This window comes from Pseudozyma hubeiensis (genome assembly GCF_000403515.1).
Source record: "Pseudozyma hubeiensis SY62 DNA, scaffold: PHS35, whole genome shotgun sequence".
In the NCBI taxonomy this organism is placed as follows: domain Eukaryota; kingdom Fungi; phylum Basidiomycota; class Ustilaginomycetes; order Ustilaginales; family Ustilaginaceae; genus Pseudozyma; species Pseudozyma hubeiensis.
Genome location: NW_012133817.1, coordinates 147,078 through 166,439, shown reverse-complemented (window position 1 = coordinate 166,439; position 19,362 = coordinate 147,078). Strand labels below are relative to the sequence as shown.

The window sequence follows — 19,362 nt, the reverse complement described above, 5'->3', positions numbered from 1 at the left end:
CTAGTCTGCACGATGTATGTCGAGCATACTCGGCGGTGATCCCTCTGCATTGAACCGAGAGCTGTCATCTTCCCACTGTGCCAACCATTCGTCTGCATGGTCGCCCTTCTAGTCAATACCGATATGGACAATTCCTTTCTTCTTCGCCGACATCGGCACCCCAATAAAATGTCTGATGCGTGTCTTTGACTTCCACCACTGCCGTCCATCACAAGCAACCCAGCGCAATGAGAACGAACAAGATGCTCTTGACCAAGATCGCACTTGCCGTACTAGCGGTCGCACAAGCGGAAGCGTACAGAGAGGACATTCACCCAGAGTTTCACTCTGGACTCTCGATTAACTCGGTACCAGCTACGGATCGCGACCATTGGATGCGACTGGCCAACTCTGCCATCTACTATCCCCCCGTGTCGCACCCATGTCCACAAGCGCCGTTCGGTACCGCAATAGTCAACACGACATCGAATGAGCTCATCTGCGCCATCGCCAACCGCGTCGGGTCCACTGGAGACCCGACTCAGCACGGCGAAATCACAGCGATCCAGCACTGCACGAACGTTCTGCACAAGAAAGGTCTCTCGCCGCAAGAGATCCTAGCAGCTTGGAAGCACTTTAGTCTCTACACGAACGCCGAGCCGTGCACGATGTGCCTGAGCGCTATTCGATGGGCTGGTTTCAAAGAGGTCATCTACGGTACTAGCGTGCGAACTATCGCCGAGAGTAAGTGGGGGATCCATCGTGGAAGTAGTTCGCTGTTCTGTCCTCGTTTACTGACAAAACTCACTCTGACTCGCGCAGATGGACGCAATCAGATCTACATTCCTTCGAACCTGGTGCTCGAGAGGAGCTACTCGTTCGGACATGCGACTCTGATGTAAGTTGCATCTCGACGCCTGCCAGGGACGGCCTTTCCGAATACTGACGTGGAGCGGTACCACATTTTCGTGTGCATGTGCAGGCTCGGTAATGTCTTGACAGAGGAGACAGATCCACTCTTCCAGCATCAGTTCAACGAATCAGCACCCTGCCGTTAGTATCAGCCTTCTCCACCGAAAAGCATCGACTTGCGTGACGGTGCTAACATTCACATCTTTACCTGACTGGACGACGATCGCAGCTGTGGGCTGTCACAGAACACGAGTCGGCGATGCCCGCGTCAAGACTTGCGAGCCGGTTTCTGATTGGCACAAGCTGGTTGACCTCAGCCATGCCGCGGATGCTCGCATGGGAACTCAGCCGACGCCTAAAACTCCACTTCACATAGAACTGTAATGAACCGGGTTGCAATTGAATTCACAGGTACCGCAACTTGATCCGCTGTGAGATGATGCAATTATGAGAGAAGAGTGCCATGTCGCCAAGCTGGCTGGAATGACTTCCCCGCACAGCAGGTCGCTACGGATGCCGTGTTTGAGGACGAGCAAAGCGCGGCGGATATGACCGAGCAGTGCGGCCGAGACTCCATGCGGGGGACGGTCAAGAATCCCGATCTTGACGGATGCTGTTGGATGAATTCTGGTTTCTGCGTGGGTTGCACGCGGAAGCGGGGGCTCGGACGATGCGCAAACCCGGCCGTGGAAGGAGAACCCGCGGGAGCGAGATCGACAACCACAAAGATAACAGCTCCGAGAAAGTGTTCAGGCACGCGCGAAGTTTGCCATGTGGTTGGCGTGGCGCGTGAACGCTTATCAGCAGACACAGAGAGGCGGTTCTTGACAGCTTGCCCGCGTTAGCCTCAATTTCCTTGGCACTTTTCTTCTTGGTCGAGAACATTTCCGCTGCAGACTCATGAGGTCGCGCAGTTCTAGACGTCCGCCCACTTTCATCCAATTTCCGAGCGATAAGCAACATCGCTGCTATCTATTCCGTTCCCTTGTCCCGGGTCGTACCTTGTCAGCTTGGGCAACGACCTTAGCTGAATCATACAAAAGAGACCTGGCATCTCGACGGTTCCTTGTGAGCGTTCGGCCTTCTCCGAGAGCCCTTGTTTGCGGGGATTGCCACGCGATGCAAAGACAAGAGATAGCGCATGATAGTGCAGTCGCGTATCATGCAGCTCCTCATGTCGTGGCCATATCTCTCCTTCGGATAGCTATCTATCCGAGAAGTGTCGTCGACGACGAAGCGATGAATGTATAAAACCGTTGACTTCTACATCGATGGTCCGTCCTGCCTGTTCTCCATCCATCCACCAATCCTTCTTCCATTCTCACCACTTGGCATCTTCAAAATGGAGAACAAGCCTTCCGTCACCGTCGAAGAGGGCTCCCTCGCCACCATGCCCGCTGCCCCGTCTCGCTCCTTCATCGGCAAGGTCAAGCGCGGCGTCCGTGCGCTCGGAACTCGGGAGGCATGGCTCGGCCACCACAACTACGCGTCAATGTTCACGCCGACGATTCCTTTCCTTTGCAAGCCTTCCACCGAGAGCCTACCCTTTTACTCGGTGAACCAGAGGCTGCCAATCTTCCTCGCTCTAGTACTTGGACTGCAACACGCTTTAGCGATGGTTGGAGGTGTAGTCACTCCTCCTCTCCTGATCGGCGGCAGTTCAGGTGCTAACTTGGGTCAGAGCGATACCCAGTTCCTGATCGCGTCCACTCTGATCTGGTGCGCTTTCGGAACCGCGCTCCAGGTTTCGCGCACTCGTCTCTTCAACACCAAGTACTACCTCGGTACCGGTATCGTCAGCGTCACTGGTGCCAGTTTCGCCACCATTTCGATCGCTCTTTCGTTCTTTGCTCAGTCGTACGCCAATGGGTACTGCCCCGTGGGAGCGGGCGGAGTTAAGCTGCCTTGTCCGAAGGCGGTGGGCGCTTTCATGGGCACGTGCTGCTTGTGTGGGTTGATTGCCGTCGCTATGGCTTTCATTCCGCCCAAAGCTATCCGCAAGCTCTTCCCGCCTCTGATCGTCGGTATGATGCTCGCGCTCATCGGTGCATCGCTCGTCAAGTCGGGCATCACCAATTGGGCAGGAGGCAGTGCTCCGTGCAGCACAAACCATGCCATCAAGTGTACGATTGGAAAGCAGAGCCAGTACTGGGGATCCGCTCCTCTCATCGGTCTCGGATTCGTCTCCTTCGCCACCATCATCCTCTGTGAGATCTTCGGAAGCCCCTTCCTCAAATCCGCTTCCGTCTTCGTCGGTCTGGTCATGGGCATGATCGTCGCCGCAGCTACCGGATACTTCAACGAGAGCACCATCAGGAACGCACCCTCCGGAGCATTTTTGTGGACGAAAACGTTCCCTCTCAGCATCAAGCCCGAGCTGATTCTGCCTCTGCTGGCCGCGTACATCGTCATTATCGCCGAGACCGTCGGCAACGTCACCGCCTCGTGCGATGCTTCTCGCCTGCCCATGGACGGGATCGAGTTCGAGTCGCGCATTCAGGGTGGTATGCTCGCCGATTCCATCTCCGCCACCCTCGCCGGTGTTGCCATGGTTCCACCGCTCACCACCTTCTCCCAGAACTCCGGTGTCATCTCCCTCACACGCAATGCCTCGCGAACCGCCGGTTTCGTGTGCGCCGCCATCCTCTTCCTCATGGGTGTCATCGGCAAGTTCTCATCGCTCTTCGTCGCCATGCCGGCGAGCGTCCTGGGCGGCTTCACCACCTTCCTCTTCGGCTCCGTCGCCGTCGCAGGTATCCGCATCATGGCGTACGCCAAGTGGGATCGAAGGGCCCGCTTCATCGCCACCGCCGGCATGTCGTTGGGTCTGGCCAGCTTGACCCAGCCCAGCTGGTTCTCGTACTTCTTCACCTACAAGGGTAGCAATGCCGGTCTCAAGGGTCTGATCCAGGCTATTGTGTTGATCGTCGAGGAGCCGTACCTCATCTCGAGCGTCATGGCTATCTTCCTCAACGCTGTGCTGCCAGCAGAGATGGAGGAAGAAGCGCACGAGACGGTCGTGGAGGACGACGCTACTTCGTCCAAATCCGACTCCAAGGTCGACCCGGCCGCTGAGCCAGCCACTTCTCAGCTCCCGGACCTCGAGAGCGGTGAAGAGGCAAAGCGAAAGTGGAACCAGCCTGGCACATTCTTCCCACGTTCGTAGAGCGTACGGTGACTCCCTTGATATTGCTTCTGTAGAATACTGTGTGCACACGGGAATGATTTTGGATTATGTTACAAGACAAAGTGCCAGACTTGCCGCGACCATTCAGCTTGTGCCTAGAAGCAAAGATACTGAGACGCTCTGCTAGCCACAGCTCTGACCTTCTCCTTCTTACTCTCGTGTTTTTGCTCCTGCTCCACTTCTGCCTGTTCTTCGTTATCCTGCTCCTGATCTTCCTCGTCCTCGAGCAGCACGGGCAACTTGTCCCCTGCACCCTCTCTGATCAGATCCCTCCGTCTCCTCCTCAGATCCCTCTCGTACTGAACAGTGTCCGTGTAGAGATCGATCTCTTCAATCGGTATCAACTTTGTCCCCTTCCACAGCTTCCACCCGACAAAAGCAAGTGCGAAGAAGGCGAGTTCGATGTAGTACGAGAAAAAGTCGGAAACATTGAAAGGCTTGAAAGCGGTCCAGCCTTGGACGAGGATCATGAGGACCGAGCCGATGACAACGACATAAGGCCCCCAGGGTTGCGTCCAGTTCTTGTAGACGAGAGAGGACTCTTTGCCCTGTCTGATGACGGCTTTGTGGAAGCGAATGGAAGAGACACCAATGGCGGCCCAGGAGAGCTGGTTGCTGACACCAACGAGGTTCTGAAGCCAATTCCAAAGGTCTCCAGCGCCGATGTAGCTCGAGCCGAAACAGAGACCCGAAACGCTCATGACGCAAGCCAGAGCAACCCAAGGAACGCGCGTGGTCTTGGATACGGTGGCGAAGATCTTGGGAGCCTGACCGTTGACAGCCATGCTGTGAAGGATACGCGTCCCTGCGTAAGCTGCATGGTTGGCAGCTGAGAGGGCTGAGGTCATGACGACGGCGTTCATGAAGCTTGCAGCGCCGTGGGAGCCTACCTGCTGGAAGACGAGGGTGAAAGGAGACACGGCTGCGCTCTTGGACTTGAGACCTGGCATGTTGTAAGGGATGTCGATGCCAATGATGAAGAGAGCCAGGATGTAAAATAGGAGGATGCGCCAGAAGACGTTGCGGATGGTCTTTGGGATGGTTTTGGCCGGATTGCGAGTCTCTCCAGCGGTGATGCAGAGCGACTCTGTGCCTCCAAAGGCAAAAGAGGCGGTGACAAAGGACGACACCCAGCCGCCGAATCCACCAACGAAAGGCGCATCGCCGATGGTCCAGTACTTAAATCCGAGGTAAGATTTGGTGTCGTTGACGCCTGCATTGACAACGATGCCGACGATGATAAAGACGACGATGGTGGTGATCTTGAGAAGAGAGAGGACGTATTCGAGCTCGGCGTAACCCCTCACAGAGATGGCATTGGCTGCCACCAAGAAGGCGAGAAAGATCAGCGAGAGAGCCCATCCTGGGAAGACATGCTCTGAAACCCAGTATCTTAGTAGGATCTGGCTGGCCGTGAGGTCGGACGCTACGCTGATTGCGTCGTTCAAAACGTAGTTGATGTTGACGCTGAAACCTCCATGAGAACTGCAGAAGCGGGAGGCAAAGACACCAAAGCCACCAGAGGTCGGCACGAAGGCGGACATCTCTCCCAAGGCGACAAGGGTTAGATAGACGATGACACCCACGAGCGAGTACGAGATGAGGATCGAAAGAGGACCTGAAGTGGCAAGCGCTTTGCCAGAGCCGAGGAAGAGGCCAGTGCCGATGGTACCTGCCAGAGCGATCATCTGGATGGTGCGCTCGCCCAACGCGCGGCGCAAACGCACTTGCTGAAGGGCGGCATCGGTGATAGGTGGGTGTGCTGAGCCCAACTCGGTGCTGGTGGTCTGCGAGCCGACTTTAGAGAGCTTTTCAGATGCTTCCTTGCCGAGCTCACTCGTGGCTATCGACGCCGTGGTGGTCATTGGCGGTCGGACGCCAGCAAGCTGGTCCACGACGATGTCGTTGCGGTGATCTTCGACGCTGTTCCCCATGTTGTGCAGACAATCAGGCCATGGAGTGTGGTCGTGGTTAAAGAAGATCAAGGTAGGTTCTTCGACTTTGTCTTCCAGACCAAGAAGGGCACAGGTGAAGCCACATGGCCGATTCGATGATGGGTCTGCATGACAGAGACCCGAAATGAAGTTGGCTCAAGGTACACTTCCGAGGGACAGGGCGTCGGTGTGTTACAACCACGGTGGGACAGAGCAAACGTTCGCCAGGTACGAGGTCGATGGCGTGCTCGATGCAGGACCCTGACCGGCTTCTGACGCTATTGGAGCCAATCAGTTGAGCGTGTCTCAGGCCTTTCGAGTTGCAGTGTGTGACAGAACAGCGAGCAAAGCGCAAGAGCACTTCGGTTCTGCCGCCTTTCCGAAACGGCGAAACGAGCGAAAACTCCCAAACCTTTGGTAGCCGACCGACTGACCGACCGACCGACCGTCGGCTCATTTTCTTGACGTGAAATTCTGGTCACAAACTTTCTCTTTTTGACAGCCCGCGGCAAATTGTCAATACGGTTCAAAGAAACTCCATTTCGTTCGTCAGAGATATTGCGCACACACTCTACCTGTACTCTCTTTTACGAATGCTTTCGCCTAGATCGTGCTCTGTATTGGTAATGTCTATTCGCGCAGAGATCGCTACATCACGATGATGTCGACGAGCTAGCATGCTTTCATTCGGCAGCTACGTCCAGTGTCAGGGCTTGTAGAGATACATTCTACCTTCCCAAGGCCTCAACTTGCCCGGCTCACCCTTCTCCAACGTTTCGACGAGCATCGTCGCTTTGCTGCCGCCGGCTTCCTCTGGCACTGTGTATTCTTGCGGAAGGTCTGAGAAATTGAGCACCGCAAAGGCTCTCTCGCCAGCATCGTCGTCTTTACCGCCTTCGGCGATCTTCATGTACTTGAACAACTGCTGATTCTCCCGGTCTAGCAACCTGAATCCTCCCCTTGCTAGCAGCGAGGCATATTGTTTCCGGAGTGCAAGCACTTTGCGGTAGAATGCAAGTACCGACTGGTCATCCTTCTCCTGAGCAGCCACGTTGATGCTCGTAAAGTTATCGTTTGTCCTCATCCATGGTACCGTGTTCGGGTCGGTGCTAAAGCCACCATTGGGCTTTGAATTCCATTGCACTGGGGTACGCGCACTGTCTCTGCCTTGCCTGTTGATGTCGTCCAGTGTCTTCTTGAGTACCGTTGCATCTCCTCCCGAGCGCGTCTCTGCATCTCGATAGTAATTGACCGCGATGACGTCCTTATACTCCTCGTGACCCCACGAAGTTGGCACGTTGGTCATACCGATCTCTTGTCCCTGGTAGATGTACAGCGTTCCAGTCAGACCGCTTTCCATGAGCGCGAGCATCTTTCCGCTCGCTGTGATGAACTCTTGCTTGTCGGATGCATACTTGTTGATCGCTCTTGGCAGGTCGTGATTCTCCAAGAAAACGGTCGGCCACGCATCCGTACCCTCGGTATATCGTTGCCACTTCTCGACCACCTCCTTGAGCTCTTGAAGCGTGAAGGGATGCGTGGCATAAAAGTCGTTCTCATCTCTGCCCAATATCGAGATATCGAACTGGAACACTTGACTCAGCTCGTTGCGCTCTGCCGAGATGTAGCGGAGCACGTCCTGGATGTTTGGTGTGGAGGGCAGCTCTCCCACGGTCATGGCGTCGTACTTGGCAAAGATGGCGCCCATCTCCTGCAGATACTCGTGCATCCGCGGTCCGTTGCAGAACACAGTGTCGCCGATCTGCCATTCGGCGTTAACATCCGTGATGGGTGCATCGGGGAAATCCATGGGCTTGCTATACAGGTTCACCGTGTCAACCCTGAAGCCGTTGATGCCTCTTTTGAGCCAGAACTCGATCGTGTCGCTGTAGAGCGTGCGACGGCATTCGTCGTTGGTCCAGTTCAGATCTGGCTGTTGCGGCGTGAAAAGGTGCAGGTAGTACTCTTGCGTCGCTTCGTCCCATGTCCACGCAGACTGATTAAGAGCTCCCCTCCAATTGTTTGGAGGCCTGCGCTCGCCTGTCTTGGCATCGTACTTGGCAGGGCGCCAAATATACCAGTCCCTCTTCGCATTGTCTTTGCTCTTCTTGGCCTCTTGGAACCAAGCATGCTGGTCCGAGGTGTGGTTGATGACGAGATCTAGGATGAGCTTGATACCGCGCGCGTGACATTCGCGGATCAGCTCGTCCATATCCTGCAACGTTCCATAGGGAGGGTAGACATTCTGGTAATCCGAGATGTCGTAGCCCATGTCGATCTGAGGCGAGTCATACATTGGCGAGAGCCAGATGGTGTCGACTCCGAGCGACTTGACGTAGTTGAGTGTTGAGATGATGCCCTGGATATCGCCGATTCCGTCATTGTTGCTATCCTTGTAGGAAGCAGGCCAGATCTGATAGACGACAGCATCGCGGAACCAGAAGGTGCGATTGTCTCCCGCAGGAGGAGAAGCCAGCTGATTCGAAGGCATGCTTGGAAAACCCGCACTTCCGTTCCACCGGAGTGCGAATGGGACTCAACGCCATCGAACGCCTTGCTTGTCCAACCGCTTTTATATGAGTCACGGCATGTCGGTATACACGACTGCGCACGGACGGACCAAGGCTGATAGGGCCCCGCACGCTACTCCAAAGTGAAGCCAGGTGCGGGGTGAAGAAGAGAGCGGGTGCACAACGAGCTCCAGCAGCTGAGCTGACCGAGCTTGCACCGAGGTCGAAGGCAGGCAATCAGCGCGGGGGGAGGAAGGATGACGGGGTCTCTGGTGTCAGATCCAGATCAAGCGAATTGACCGGTGTAGAAGCAAGAAAGCCAGGTCACGTTGTTGACCGGGCAGGTCGGTGTCTGTCGCACCGACGCGAGGTGAGAACCCTACTAGGCGATGATCTAACAAAGAGGGGCTTGCTTGTCGGCCGGTAGTGGAGTGGAGGTCTCTCTGGTCAAATGACGATCGCATTTCCGATTTTAGCAGACACATCGGAATGAGTCGCGTTTCGGGTTGGAAGAAGTGTCGATTGGGCATCACCGCACGGCTCAAGGCTCGTTCGTCAACACTCTTGTATCATTGCTTGCAACATCGACTCACCATCTTCATCCATCCATATCGACAACAATGGCGTCGCAGCAGGCATCCACATCCACCACAAAGGTGTCGTCCGAGGATATCATCTCGCAAAAGGTGAGTCAAGCCTTTGCCCGCTCGGACAACAACCACGCCTGCGTCCTGTGCTAGCGAGCTAACATATCACCGCCTGTGCCTATCCGAATCATACAGACCGACCTTTGCATCAGCAATGCAGTAGTCAAGACCGGTATCGGCTTCTCGGCTGGTGTCGTGCTGTCCGTTCTCCTCTTCCGACGTAAGTTTAGCCCAATCTCGCAAAGCTGCATGGCAATTACAGCGCTCGACTCACCACCTTCTTTGCTTGATGTCTGCGTTGTTCGCCTCGACAGGACGAGCCTTCCCGGTATGGCTTGGAACCGGATTCGGTCTCGGCTCGGCATACACCGACTGCGAACGCTCCTTCAACCCTGTAGCCGTACCAGGTGTGCGCGTAGTGCCATCTTCGTCGAGCGCTTCGGTTTCGGCCACCAGCTCGGCACCGCAAACCACGTTCGAGAAGCTGCAACAAAAGGCGGGCGAAGCTTTCTCTGCTGCCAAGGTTCAGGCTGCCGACGGGCTCGAAAAAGCGCAGGACAAGGGTGCCAGCGTGGTCGAAAAGGCCGAACACAAGGGCCAGCAGGCTCTGGACGCGGCCAAGGCCGAGGCCAAGAAGATCGAGGACAAGGTGCGCAGAGTTTAGATCCAGCCCCCCGAAGGCGGTTTTCCGATCACCCTCCTCCTCTCTCTTAAATACAAGTTCATCCATGGTTCGCACGCCCCCGGGCAGATGATCGTGGGCGCAAGGTTTGCTAGAAAGCAGTTGCGAAAGATAGGGCAACGACGTCGTCCCAGCAGTGATTCGCAAAGCGCTGCTTCCGGCGTGCCCCTGATGGATCTTGGCGCTGTCCTCTCACAACCCGCAACGTGACGGAAGGGTGTCTTGACCACTTGAGAGGGGAAAACGCTCCGATGATTTGAGAGAGGGAGCGGCTGCCTGACACACGCCTGTGGCTTGCCTTCTCTTTGCTTTCTCCACTTCGCATTTCTCTCAGTACCGCATCCACTCGGCCCTCGAGCCAGCGACAGGGGCCACAAAGCACCGGCTACCGGGATCCGACTGCCTCGCATGTCGGCTGACAGGGTTCGCTGCCATGACGGGGTTAGGCGCCTACTCGTTCGTCGAAGCCTACCGCATGGGCACTTTGCGACGTTCGCCATTACCGGCGGGCGTCAAAGCAAGGCCTGTGTGGGGTGCTACTCTGGTCCTATTCGGTCTTGGGTGTGTAGGTGCTGGTGTGATCCGGCTTGGCATGTAAATGTTTGCCGACACAATGAGGCAGAGCGTGAAATGAAGGTCTCACTCCCACGCCATAATGATAAGAGCTGCACCCTCTTATGAATTGTCGGCCGTCGATCGGTGCTGAGGCGAATGAAGGCGGGTAGGCAAAGACCGTCTGCGTGCCGCCCAGAGCTGAGCGGCAAAGGCGTGAGATCTGCGAGGTATAAGAAGCAAGCGCTTCACGCCCCTCCGTCGCTGAGTTGGGCCTGCAGGAATGACCCATAGGTTCCACTGCACCAACACCAGCTCTGCTCTATCACAATGCTTACAAAGCGGAGAAGGATCTCACTCTTCAGAATCATCGTGCTCGTCGCTCTTTGTCTTGGGAGCGGAGCAGCCCCGATCGATGCGAAGTCGGAAGAGGCCGACATCAACGCTCACGCAGCAGATGCAGTGAGACTGGTCGGAAGGACCGAAGGAGTGGCGTCGAAACGCACTGCCTCGTCGGCGGCCATTGTCAAACACGTCAAACCGGCTTGCAACGGGTCCACATGCAATCATGCGGCCTTCTTTGATTGAGATTGTTGCATATCGCAGCTATGGGCGCGCGGCATTAATGGAATCAAGGACCGGCACTCTGCGGCAAGGCGAGCCTGCGGAGACCATTCAAGCGTGCATTTCTCTTGTTTGTAAAGGCAGCCTTCTTTTCGCACGTTGGCTCGGGGAATCGAGAGTCCGACACGACAGGACGTGGCGTATCTGCTTCCCGTGTTGTATGCGAGCTGCAGCAGCCGGAGAAACTCTTTGATAAATCTTATGGATCTTGCTTCACCTGAAATAGACTACTCTCTCGCTCTCTGGTGGACCTACAACCACATATGAGCATGCGAGGATGTGTTAACTGGACCTTGAATACTCTTTGTCTGAAGGTCCTCTCGTCCAAATCGTCGTCGTCTAGCAAGCGATAAGGTGTGGCGACCACTCTTGGCAAAGTACGGGAAAGCATGGTCAGGGAACGATAACCTACCAAAAGCGGTCCCGCTCCAAATCAGGGTCCGACTTCAGGGTTCAGCTTCCTCGTCCTTTTTTTCTCCCATCCGCGCCAAAGCCTGCCCGCTTTCGGCAAAGAATGAATAACCGCTCACCCGCAACATCGATGTTTTGCTTTCATGGTTTGACTGTGCGAGGTCCGGCTGCAGGAGCGAGCGAGCGCCGGCAGCTCGGGCCTGGGGTCGAGTCCTGCTCAGTCGATCGAGCGACGTGAAGCTCAAGATCGCAAAGGCTTCTACTGCTAGTCGCGTCCCACGCGCATAGTTGCCGGAGCCTGATACTAGAGGGGTCGCACTGATATATCTCCCCCATGGCTAGCTCTTGCCCTCTTGCCCCCTTCCCACCTGCTTGTTCCGCACATGAAAGACCCTCCTTCCGCGATGTCGGCTGCCAAGACCAAGATGAGGCCCAAGGGCCAACGTGACGCATCGCATACCTTGCACAGGTCAAACTCATCCATGATTCGACTCGGCGCGCAGCTCATGCAGCAGAATCGTCCTCAACTCGCGGTCAACCTCGCTCTGGTCTTGATCTTCCTGGTCGACTTTTGGCTCACGGGCTTCAACATCTTCCACAGCTTGCTGGTCAAACTCGGTGTGATTGGTGCGCTACCACAGAACTGTGTTCCTCCGGCCTTCTCTCCAACAAGCCCCCCTCCGTTTGCACAGTGGCCATTGACCCACATCTACTGCCGTCTGATCCACGTCTACAATTTTTTGACGAGCTACGACAAAGACATAAGGCTGCACCACGAAGTGTTCTCAAGGAAGCCCACGAACGACTGGATTCGCGACTGGGCTTACTGGGATGGCATCGGACACAAGGGCGAATGGGGCGAAGCGTACGCAGCCAAAGATGAGGACAGCCGAGGTCCTTGTCCAGGTCTCAACGTGCTTGCGAGCCATGGACTCATCCACGTATCCGGACGAAAGGTAGCGGCGTCCAAGATGGTGGCTGCGTTCTCTCGAGCCTTCAACATTGCACCCACCATGGCATTGCAGCTCTACTCGCCGCTCTTCCCGCTTTTCAGCGAACGAGGACACATTCTGGATCTCGAGGACATCGGCATTGCCAACATCATCGAACACGATGCGAGTCTGCTTCGACCGGACTACCATCTCGCCGACTGGGAAGGGGACCCGAAAGCCATGTGTCGACCGCACCAAGACATGATCGACCGATGGTTCCCTGCACCAAACAAGCACGGCAAGGCCAAGCCTGACCTCACCGATCGCGAATTCGCCGAGGCGGTCTGCATCCGTCGCACCGAATCGCGCGAGCAGAATCGACAGTACAGCTCCAATGTCGTGCAGAGTCTGATTGGCTCTGGCAGCTGCTGTCTGATGCTCAACGTGTTTGGAGGCAACGTCATGGATCTGCGAGAGATGGCAGGAAGTGTTCATCAAGATCTGCCCGGCATCAGGACGACTGCGTCGGGACTCGAGTACGGATACGAGCGCATCCCAGCTAGGACTATAAAACACAAGAAAGGATCCGAGGGCTGTCCTGTCGTGTCTGGAACGCATCGGCAGAAATGGCAGCCAGCGACGGGAAAGTGGTACTTTGGCATGACCATCATGTACGCCCTGTGGACCACGTTCAACATCGAGATGCGTGCGAGGGCATAAAGTACCTTTTTTGCTGTACGAGACTCTCGGAACCCTTTCCTTCTCTTGCTTGCTACTTCTCTACCCTGTTCAATGACCACGACTGTCATCACGATCCTGTCACATCACCATCCATGCAAGCTTGTTTTGTGACTGTGGAAAAGAGAGACATTTTTGCTGCGCAGTGCACACTCACGCATGCCAACCAAAGCCAATTGGCGCAGGAAACCAAAAAAAAACTTGGTTGCAGACCGTGAGATAGCTAACTTTAAATTCCTCCACTTCTTTTGTGGAAGAGCCGAAGGGAAGCGTTTCTTTGATTCTTCTTGCAACCCACACATTCGTCCAACTCTCTGCCATCTCACCGTCCATGGCAGCGCACATCGTAACAAGGCGCATCTAGACCATGTTCAAGCCGCTCGGCTTGCTGGCCAAGCTGCCATGTCCTGATCACGCACAAGGCGAGTGCGAGGCCAATCGGGGTCTCTGTCCCTTCTCGCACAAACCCGTCCCTGTCGCTACCGACAACGTGACAGCTGCACCAGCGGCATCCTCCAGTCGAGTTGGCATCCAGGGTGCTCTACCACATCGAATCAACGCCGCAAGCTCAGCCGCTACTTTATCCAAAGATCTGAAGCGTCCCGCTCCAACTGCCTCTCCTGCGCCCGCAAGAGCGAGCATAAACGGCAGCCATGTCACGGCTGCTACTTCTGCATCCGCTTCCACACCACCACTCAAGAAAGCCAAGAACGCATACACAGCTACCAAACTCTCCGCAGCTCCGTCCTCTGCTGCTTCTGCCTCTACTGCGTCCAAGAGCGCAAGCACCAGCAACGAATGGTCCCTCGTGGGTCTCCAACCGCCCAAGCTCGGATTCAAGGATCATCCAGCTTCCTCCAAGATTCCCCTCTCGGCTCGTCAGAACGGCCTGCAAGCTTTCTACAACGGCTTCGTTTCAGCCTACGAGCCTATTCTGCAGAGTGCCGATCCAGTCGTAGCAGGGTGCGCGCAGAAGATGTGTCGTGACCACGCACTCGCGCAAGAACTCGAGCACTTTGGCAAAGTGGACAGACACTCTTACAAGAACAGCTGCATCACATTGCTGACCAGTCTCAAGAAGCGAGACAGGCAAGCCCTCGAGGCGGCTGCGACCGCTGCGGCTAACGAGACTCGATCGCAACAGGGAAGCGGTGATCTGCACGACATGGTCCTGAAGGTCCTCGTAGACGACTGCACCGAGACCGGCACCGTTTCTCAGGTGGACGCAAAGCGGAAAGCGGTACAGGAGAGGAGGACCGGCAAGCTGACGAGGGCTAGACTTGAAAATGCTGCTTTTGTGTGTCCAGTGGATCAGTTGGAAAAGTACGAATACACGGCAGTCATCCCACCGGAATGGCACGGCGAGGGAAGCAGCAAGCCGGACGCCGTGGGCGAGATCAAGGAATGCGAGCGCTGCGGTAAGAAGTACACTGTCGGGGGCGAGATGAACGAAGCTGGAACGGGTAGAACGGGTCAGGATGCGAAGGAATGCGGCTACCACTGGGGCAAGCGACGTTTCGAAAAGGTCAGCGGTCAAAAGGGTCGTGTCCAAATATGGACGTGCTGCAGTAGGCAGGTGGGAAGCAGCACGCTCGGCGATGACAGTTGCTGTTACGGACCGCACGTGTTCAAGGAGACGGCAGGGATCGACCTGCATCGCCGAGAAGCCTTCATCACGACCAAGGAGCTGATCGAGTCGATCAAGGACAAGTCGATCACCACGGCGCCGCTCGACATTGTAGCACTCGATTGCGAATTGAGTTACACCACAGCTGGACTCACGTTGACACGATTAACGTTGGTGGATGAGGAAGGGCAGATGATCCTCGACGAGCTGGTACGCGCACGCACCGACATTGTCGACTACAACACGCGCTTCTCGGGCATCACGCCGGAAGAGTACGAGGAAAAAGCCATCTTCACGCTCGAGCAAGTGCGCAAGACCATGGCCCGATTCGTCGGCGAGGAGACCATCTTGGTGGGACACGGTCTCGAGAATGACCTGCGAGCGATTAGATTGGTGCATCACAAGGTGGTCGATACGGTCATGCTGTACCCACATGCTCGCGGCTTTCCGTTCCGTACGTCGCTGCGTGATCTGACGGCAAGATATCTAGGCAAGATTATTCAGAACGGAACCAGCCTGGGTCACTCGTCGCTCGAAGACGCGGTCATGTCTTTGGAGCTGGTGAGGTATAAGATGGTCAACGATCCGACGTCACCATTTGCAAGCAAGGAAGCGGAAGGCGACGCTGAGAAGAAGGAGAAAATGACAGGTGTAGCTGTGGAAGGCGGTCGGTCCCCATCCGCATCCGCTCCGAGTGACGGCAAGAGTGCACCAGCACCGAAAACGCCGGTTCGCTCGAGCCTGTTTGGGGCTTCGTTGGCAAACGCCAAGGCTCGTTCGATCTTTCAAAAGTAATGCAAATCTCCCTCGCCATTGCATTTGCGTTTCATCTGGCACAGTCAACGTGCAAAGGTTACCCGATTCGTGTTCTCACACAGACAGCATGATCGGGCGATGAGGTTGGTTGTCTGAGATGGTGTCAATCAGAATTTCCAAAATTTCGAGTGGCGAAGATGGCGACCCAAGTGGAGCCGTACTCTTGTTCCGTCTTCCGCAAACTGAGCTTGCTGGTCGAAGTTATCACAGTGCGTCACAGAGTTGAAATCTCGAAAAATGTGGAATCGGGTATGCCGACTGCCAAACTGCTCAGCTCGGCGTGACAGGCTCCTCCTCAGATCACCAAAGGGTTCCTCGTCCCGTCGTCCTCCTCATCTTCGTCTCCGCTTCCACCATCACCACCACTTCCGCGTTTCACAGCCATACCTACGCTTCTTCTCCTTCAAATGCCGCGAATTCAGACTTGAACCGCTGCGATACGCACAACAGGCAACATCTCGGCACTCCTTCCGCGGCTCTCCTCCACCTTGGCTATCGAGCATCTTCCGCAGCTCATCCACGCTGAGCTCATGCTCCGCACCACGTGATGGCTTCCGATGCTGCCTTGAGCGGCTTTGCAGACCATGCTCTGCTCGAGGGAGCCATACGCGGGCTCACTGTAGCACAGTCAAAAGCGCTTATCAAGGACCTCAACAACGAGCCAGAAAGCATATGCGGTCACCTCCCCCTCTCCGGCAACAAACCCGAGCTCCTCAATCGTCTTCTTTCATCTCTCTCAGAACGTAAGCGACAGGGAGATATCCGCGGCTATCAGAAGTTCCGCGACCTCATCCTTCGTTACAAGAGCCCGCCAACACCCGCCTACAGGAATGGGTAAGTTTTCGACGCTGCCGCCAGTTCCGCATGCTTCCCGCACCTTGCCGACAGATTAACTGACTCCACGCATACACCGCTCGCTCCCACCACAACCTTCTCCGCTCACTCTATGCCAACACGTTCTGTCGCATCCTGCCTCTGCCCGACTCTCTCAGAGCCGGAACAAGTGCAGGTACGTATGGTGGCTATGGCGCCACTGGTGCGTACACAGCACATCCGCAACGTCTCGGTGGGATCCCAGCCAACAAAGCGTCAAGCGTTGCCTCCTCTTCCCACTCTCCTCTGGCTTCAACAGCAACAGCTTCTCTCCCATCGCGGCCCGTCGGCTCCGCAGGTTCCGCACGCATCAACTTTCGTCCGTCTCCCTTCTACGAGATCAAGCAGTTTGCCTCTTCCATCGTGCAGTGCCCCGAGGCGCCCAACCAGAACGATCGCAAGAACGTGCCACTCTTCGTCAATCTCACTGCGGAACAGGTGCAGCAGCTCAAGACGCCAAGATACCAATTACGGCTCTTCTGCACCACTATGGAGGCACACGCCGCATCTTTGTCCGGCCGCAACCCTGCCACCGTCGAGTTCCCGCTTACCTGTGAAGCCAGAGTCAACACTCACGCGCTTTCCACCAATCTGCGCGGAAGCAAGAAGCAGGCCGGTCGAGTCCCTCCGCCCAATTTGAACAAGGACAACACACTGGTCCTTCAAGAGGGCCGTCCCAACCGCATCGATCTCACGTATGCAAATGCGCCTAAACGTCACGTGCTGGTCGCAGCCATCTGCGAGGTCACCACGGTCGAGACGCTCGTTGAGCGATTACGATCCAGGCAATTGCAGAGCAAGGAAGAGGTGCTGCTCAAGATGCGAAGGGAAGCAGAGGATGACGACATCGAAGCGGGAGCGGCAACCATGAGTCTGAAGTGTCCCTTCAGCTACATGCGCATCGTCACTCCGTGTCGAGGCAGCCACTGCTCGCACGTACAGTGCTTTGATGCATACAGCTTCTTCTCGATCAACGAGCAGACCCCATCGTGGTCCTGCCCCGTTTGCTTCAAGACGATCAAACCGGAGGATCTCATGATGGACGGCTACGTCGACGATATCTTGAAGAGGGTGCCGCAAGACGAGGATTCGGTCATCATCGAGCCCGATGGCTCGTGGCGAACCTCGGACGGCAAGATCAGCTCGAGCGGGACGGCACAGGCAACACCAGCAGCGGACGTCGGCACACCGCTTGAAGATCGGCTGCTGAGCCGCGACTCGGAGGACGTCAAGCCTGGGCACGGCAAAGCAAACGGAGCAAGGCGAGCATCGCCAAACGAGATAGTCTTGCTGGACAGCCCGTCACCACCTCCCACGGCGGGTCCGAGCGATATAGCATCGACATCCGCAGCAGCAGCGAGCACTTCGTCGACGACACATCAGCCAGCTCTCAACGGATCGGCTCCGCCACGAGTGGCGGCGTTGTCCGCACCGCGACACGAGCGCATCGAAATACTCAGCAGCAGCGCGAACACGAGTGCCCGCAACTCGCCCGCCGCAGGTGCAGGTGCGGGAGCGGGAGCAGGAGTCGTGATCGACCTCACGCTCGACAGCGACGATGAAGACAGCGAGCCCTCGGTGCCTACGCGGCCCGCACCAAGCAACGGTGCTCAACACCACCCGCTGCCTCCCAGACCCGCCAGCAGCAGTACGCTCAGCACTCACAACGCGAGCAGCGGTGGCGGCGGAAATCGAGGGGCTGGGTTTACAGGCTACTCTTCCAACGCAGCAGGTACGCCGAACCGCAGCAGTGGTCCGTTCGCAGCAGCCATGTCTCGCGTCGAAGCGACACCAGAGGACGAGCAGATCCGCAGGCCAGGCAAGCGACCGCGCACCGAAGCGATACCGACTCCGAGCGACCCTCGACTCGTGAATGGACAACGATCGGGCACGTCAGCAGCGGAGCAGGACAGGAGAACGTCGTTACCAGCGTCGTATCTGGACGTCGGCGTCAATGGAAGCCGTAGCAATGGGAGCGGGCAGGGCGCAGCAAGCAATTCTGGCAACGGTATCAACACGAGCTCGACGAGAGGAACGTATCGCGAGCCGACGTCAGCACGAGGCGCGGATGCGGACGACTCAGGGGACAACTCGTGGATGGACAACGCAAACACGAGCGAGCACGAGCAGTACATCAACGAAGAAGACTGGTGGAACTGAAGCGATAGTGAGGTGGCGAAGGACTTAGGCCGCGGATGGGGATGCTTGAAGACCAAGGCAGACGCTCGAAGACACAAAGGCATGAGCCAGCAAGAGCAGTATACGGCATAGCTGCAAAGCGGTCGTCGACTTGAGCATTTTGCTCGACGCCGATTTGAGCCGCCGCAGCATGGCAGCATCGCGGCATCCTTGTCGACCGCAACAACCAGCAACATAGCACAGCAAAGCAGAGCAAATCAAATCAGTCGAATGTACTTTTAGCATGTACACCTGTCACCTTGACGCTTTTCACCAATGACATTTCATTAGCGGCGGAGATCGTCTTCTCATCATCACGTTTCAAGTTGTGAGTGCCAGCGAAACGAAGCGACGTAGCAAGTGAAACAGGAGCGAGGTTGGACGACGGCTCGCGGCTGGTGGAATGGATATCGTGTAGATCGGCTATCCTCACTGGTTCGTCACAGAGTCAAAGTTGTGTCGACACGTTCGGCTTGAGGTAGGAGATAGCGGAGTGAGTGGAATGCGTTGCCGAGAAGAGAGTTGGTTGGAATTGAGATGTCGGCTGTGAAGATCGACCGATGGACGTGAACAAACAAAAAGTGAACAGCTGACACGGGTCGATGGCCAATACTGCGCGTTCTTGAGATTCTTTTTCCACTGCAGGAAGCGCTCTGGAGGGGGTTTGGTGACGCGACGCGTTAATGAGTGATCGCGTCGAGCGCCGAGTGGTGAGGCACTGGACGAGTGTATTCATTTACACGACAACAAAATCGAGACG

The 19,362-nt window shown here is 56.1% G+C and overlaps 8 protein-coding genes across 8 annotated transcripts; 6 read left to right on the top strand and 2 right to left on the bottom strand.

Annotated features, from left to right (window-relative positions):
- Window positions 1–242: 242 nt before the first annotated feature.
- On the top strand, window positions 243–1,275 carry PHSY_003430 (potential tRNA wobble position adenosine deaminase subunit; the record flags this gene model as incomplete). Its single annotated transcript, XM_012334050.1, has 2 exons — window positions 243–877; window positions 1,038–1,275. 2 exons carry the CDS (start codon window positions 243–245, stop codon window positions 1,273–1,275), a joined length of 873 nt encoding a protein of 290 aa, XP_012189440.1.
- Window positions 1,276–2,134: 859 nt separating this feature from the next.
- On the top strand, window positions 2,135–4,057 carry PHSY_003429 (purine permease; the record flags this gene model as incomplete). Its single annotated transcript, XM_012334049.1, has 1 exon — window positions 2,135–4,057. One exon carries the CDS (start codon window positions 2,135–2,137, stop codon window positions 4,055–4,057), a length of 1,923 nt encoding a protein of 640 aa, XP_012189439.1.
- Window positions 4,058–4,173: 116 nt separating this feature from the next.
- On the bottom strand, window positions 4,174–8,503 carry PHSY_003428 (alpha-glucosidase; the record flags this gene model as incomplete). Its single annotated transcript, XM_012334048.1, has 2 exons — window positions 4,174–6,137; window positions 6,775–8,503. 2 exons carry the CDS (start codon window positions 8,501–8,503, stop codon window positions 4,174–4,176), a joined length of 3,693 nt encoding a protein of 1,230 aa, XP_012189438.1.
- A 639-nt stretch (window positions 8,504–9,142) lies between these two features.
- Window positions 9,143–10,449, top strand: PHSY_003427 (hypothetical protein; the record flags this gene model as incomplete). The annotated part of the gene is made up of 4 exons (XM_012334047.1): window positions 9,143–9,208; window positions 9,305–9,389; window positions 9,484–9,818; window positions 10,186–10,449. 4 exons carry the CDS (start codon window positions 9,143–9,145, stop codon window positions 10,447–10,449), a joined length of 750 nt encoding a protein of 249 aa, XP_012189437.1.
- A 308-nt stretch (window positions 10,450–10,757) lies between these two features.
- On the bottom strand, window positions 10,758–11,418 carry PHSY_003426 (hypothetical protein; the record flags this gene model as incomplete). Its single annotated transcript, XM_012334046.1, has 2 exons — window positions 10,758–11,009; window positions 11,245–11,418. The coding sequence occupies 2 exons, from the start codon at window positions 11,416–11,418 to the stop codon at window positions 10,758–10,760; spliced, it is 426 nt and encodes a 141-aa protein (XP_012189436.1).
- Window positions 11,419–11,821: 403 nt separating this feature from the next.
- Window positions 11,822–13,090, top strand: PHSY_003425 (hypothetical protein; the record flags this gene model as incomplete). Its single annotated transcript, XM_012334045.1, has 1 exon — window positions 11,822–13,090. The coding sequence occupies one exon, from the start codon at window positions 11,822–11,824 to the stop codon at window positions 13,088–13,090; it is 1,269 nt and encodes a 422-aa protein (XP_012189435.1).
- A 385-nt stretch (window positions 13,091–13,475) lies between these two features.
- Window positions 13,476–15,530, top strand: PHSY_003424 (exonuclease; the record flags this gene model as incomplete). Its single annotated transcript, XM_012334044.1, has 1 exon — window positions 13,476–15,530. One exon carries the CDS (start codon window positions 13,476–13,478, stop codon window positions 15,528–15,530), a length of 2,055 nt encoding a protein of 684 aa, XP_012189434.1.
- Window positions 15,531–15,688: 158 nt separating this feature from the next.
- Window positions 15,689–18,584, top strand: PHSY_003423 (zinc finger protein; the record flags this gene model as incomplete). Its single annotated transcript, XM_012334043.1, has 4 exons — window positions 15,689–15,800; window positions 16,292–16,385; window positions 16,544–16,560; window positions 16,684–18,584. The coding sequence occupies 4 exons, from the start codon at window positions 15,689–15,691 to the stop codon at window positions 18,582–18,584; spliced, it is 2,124 nt and encodes a 707-aa protein (XP_012189433.1).
- Window positions 18,585–19,362: the final 778 nt, after the last annotated feature.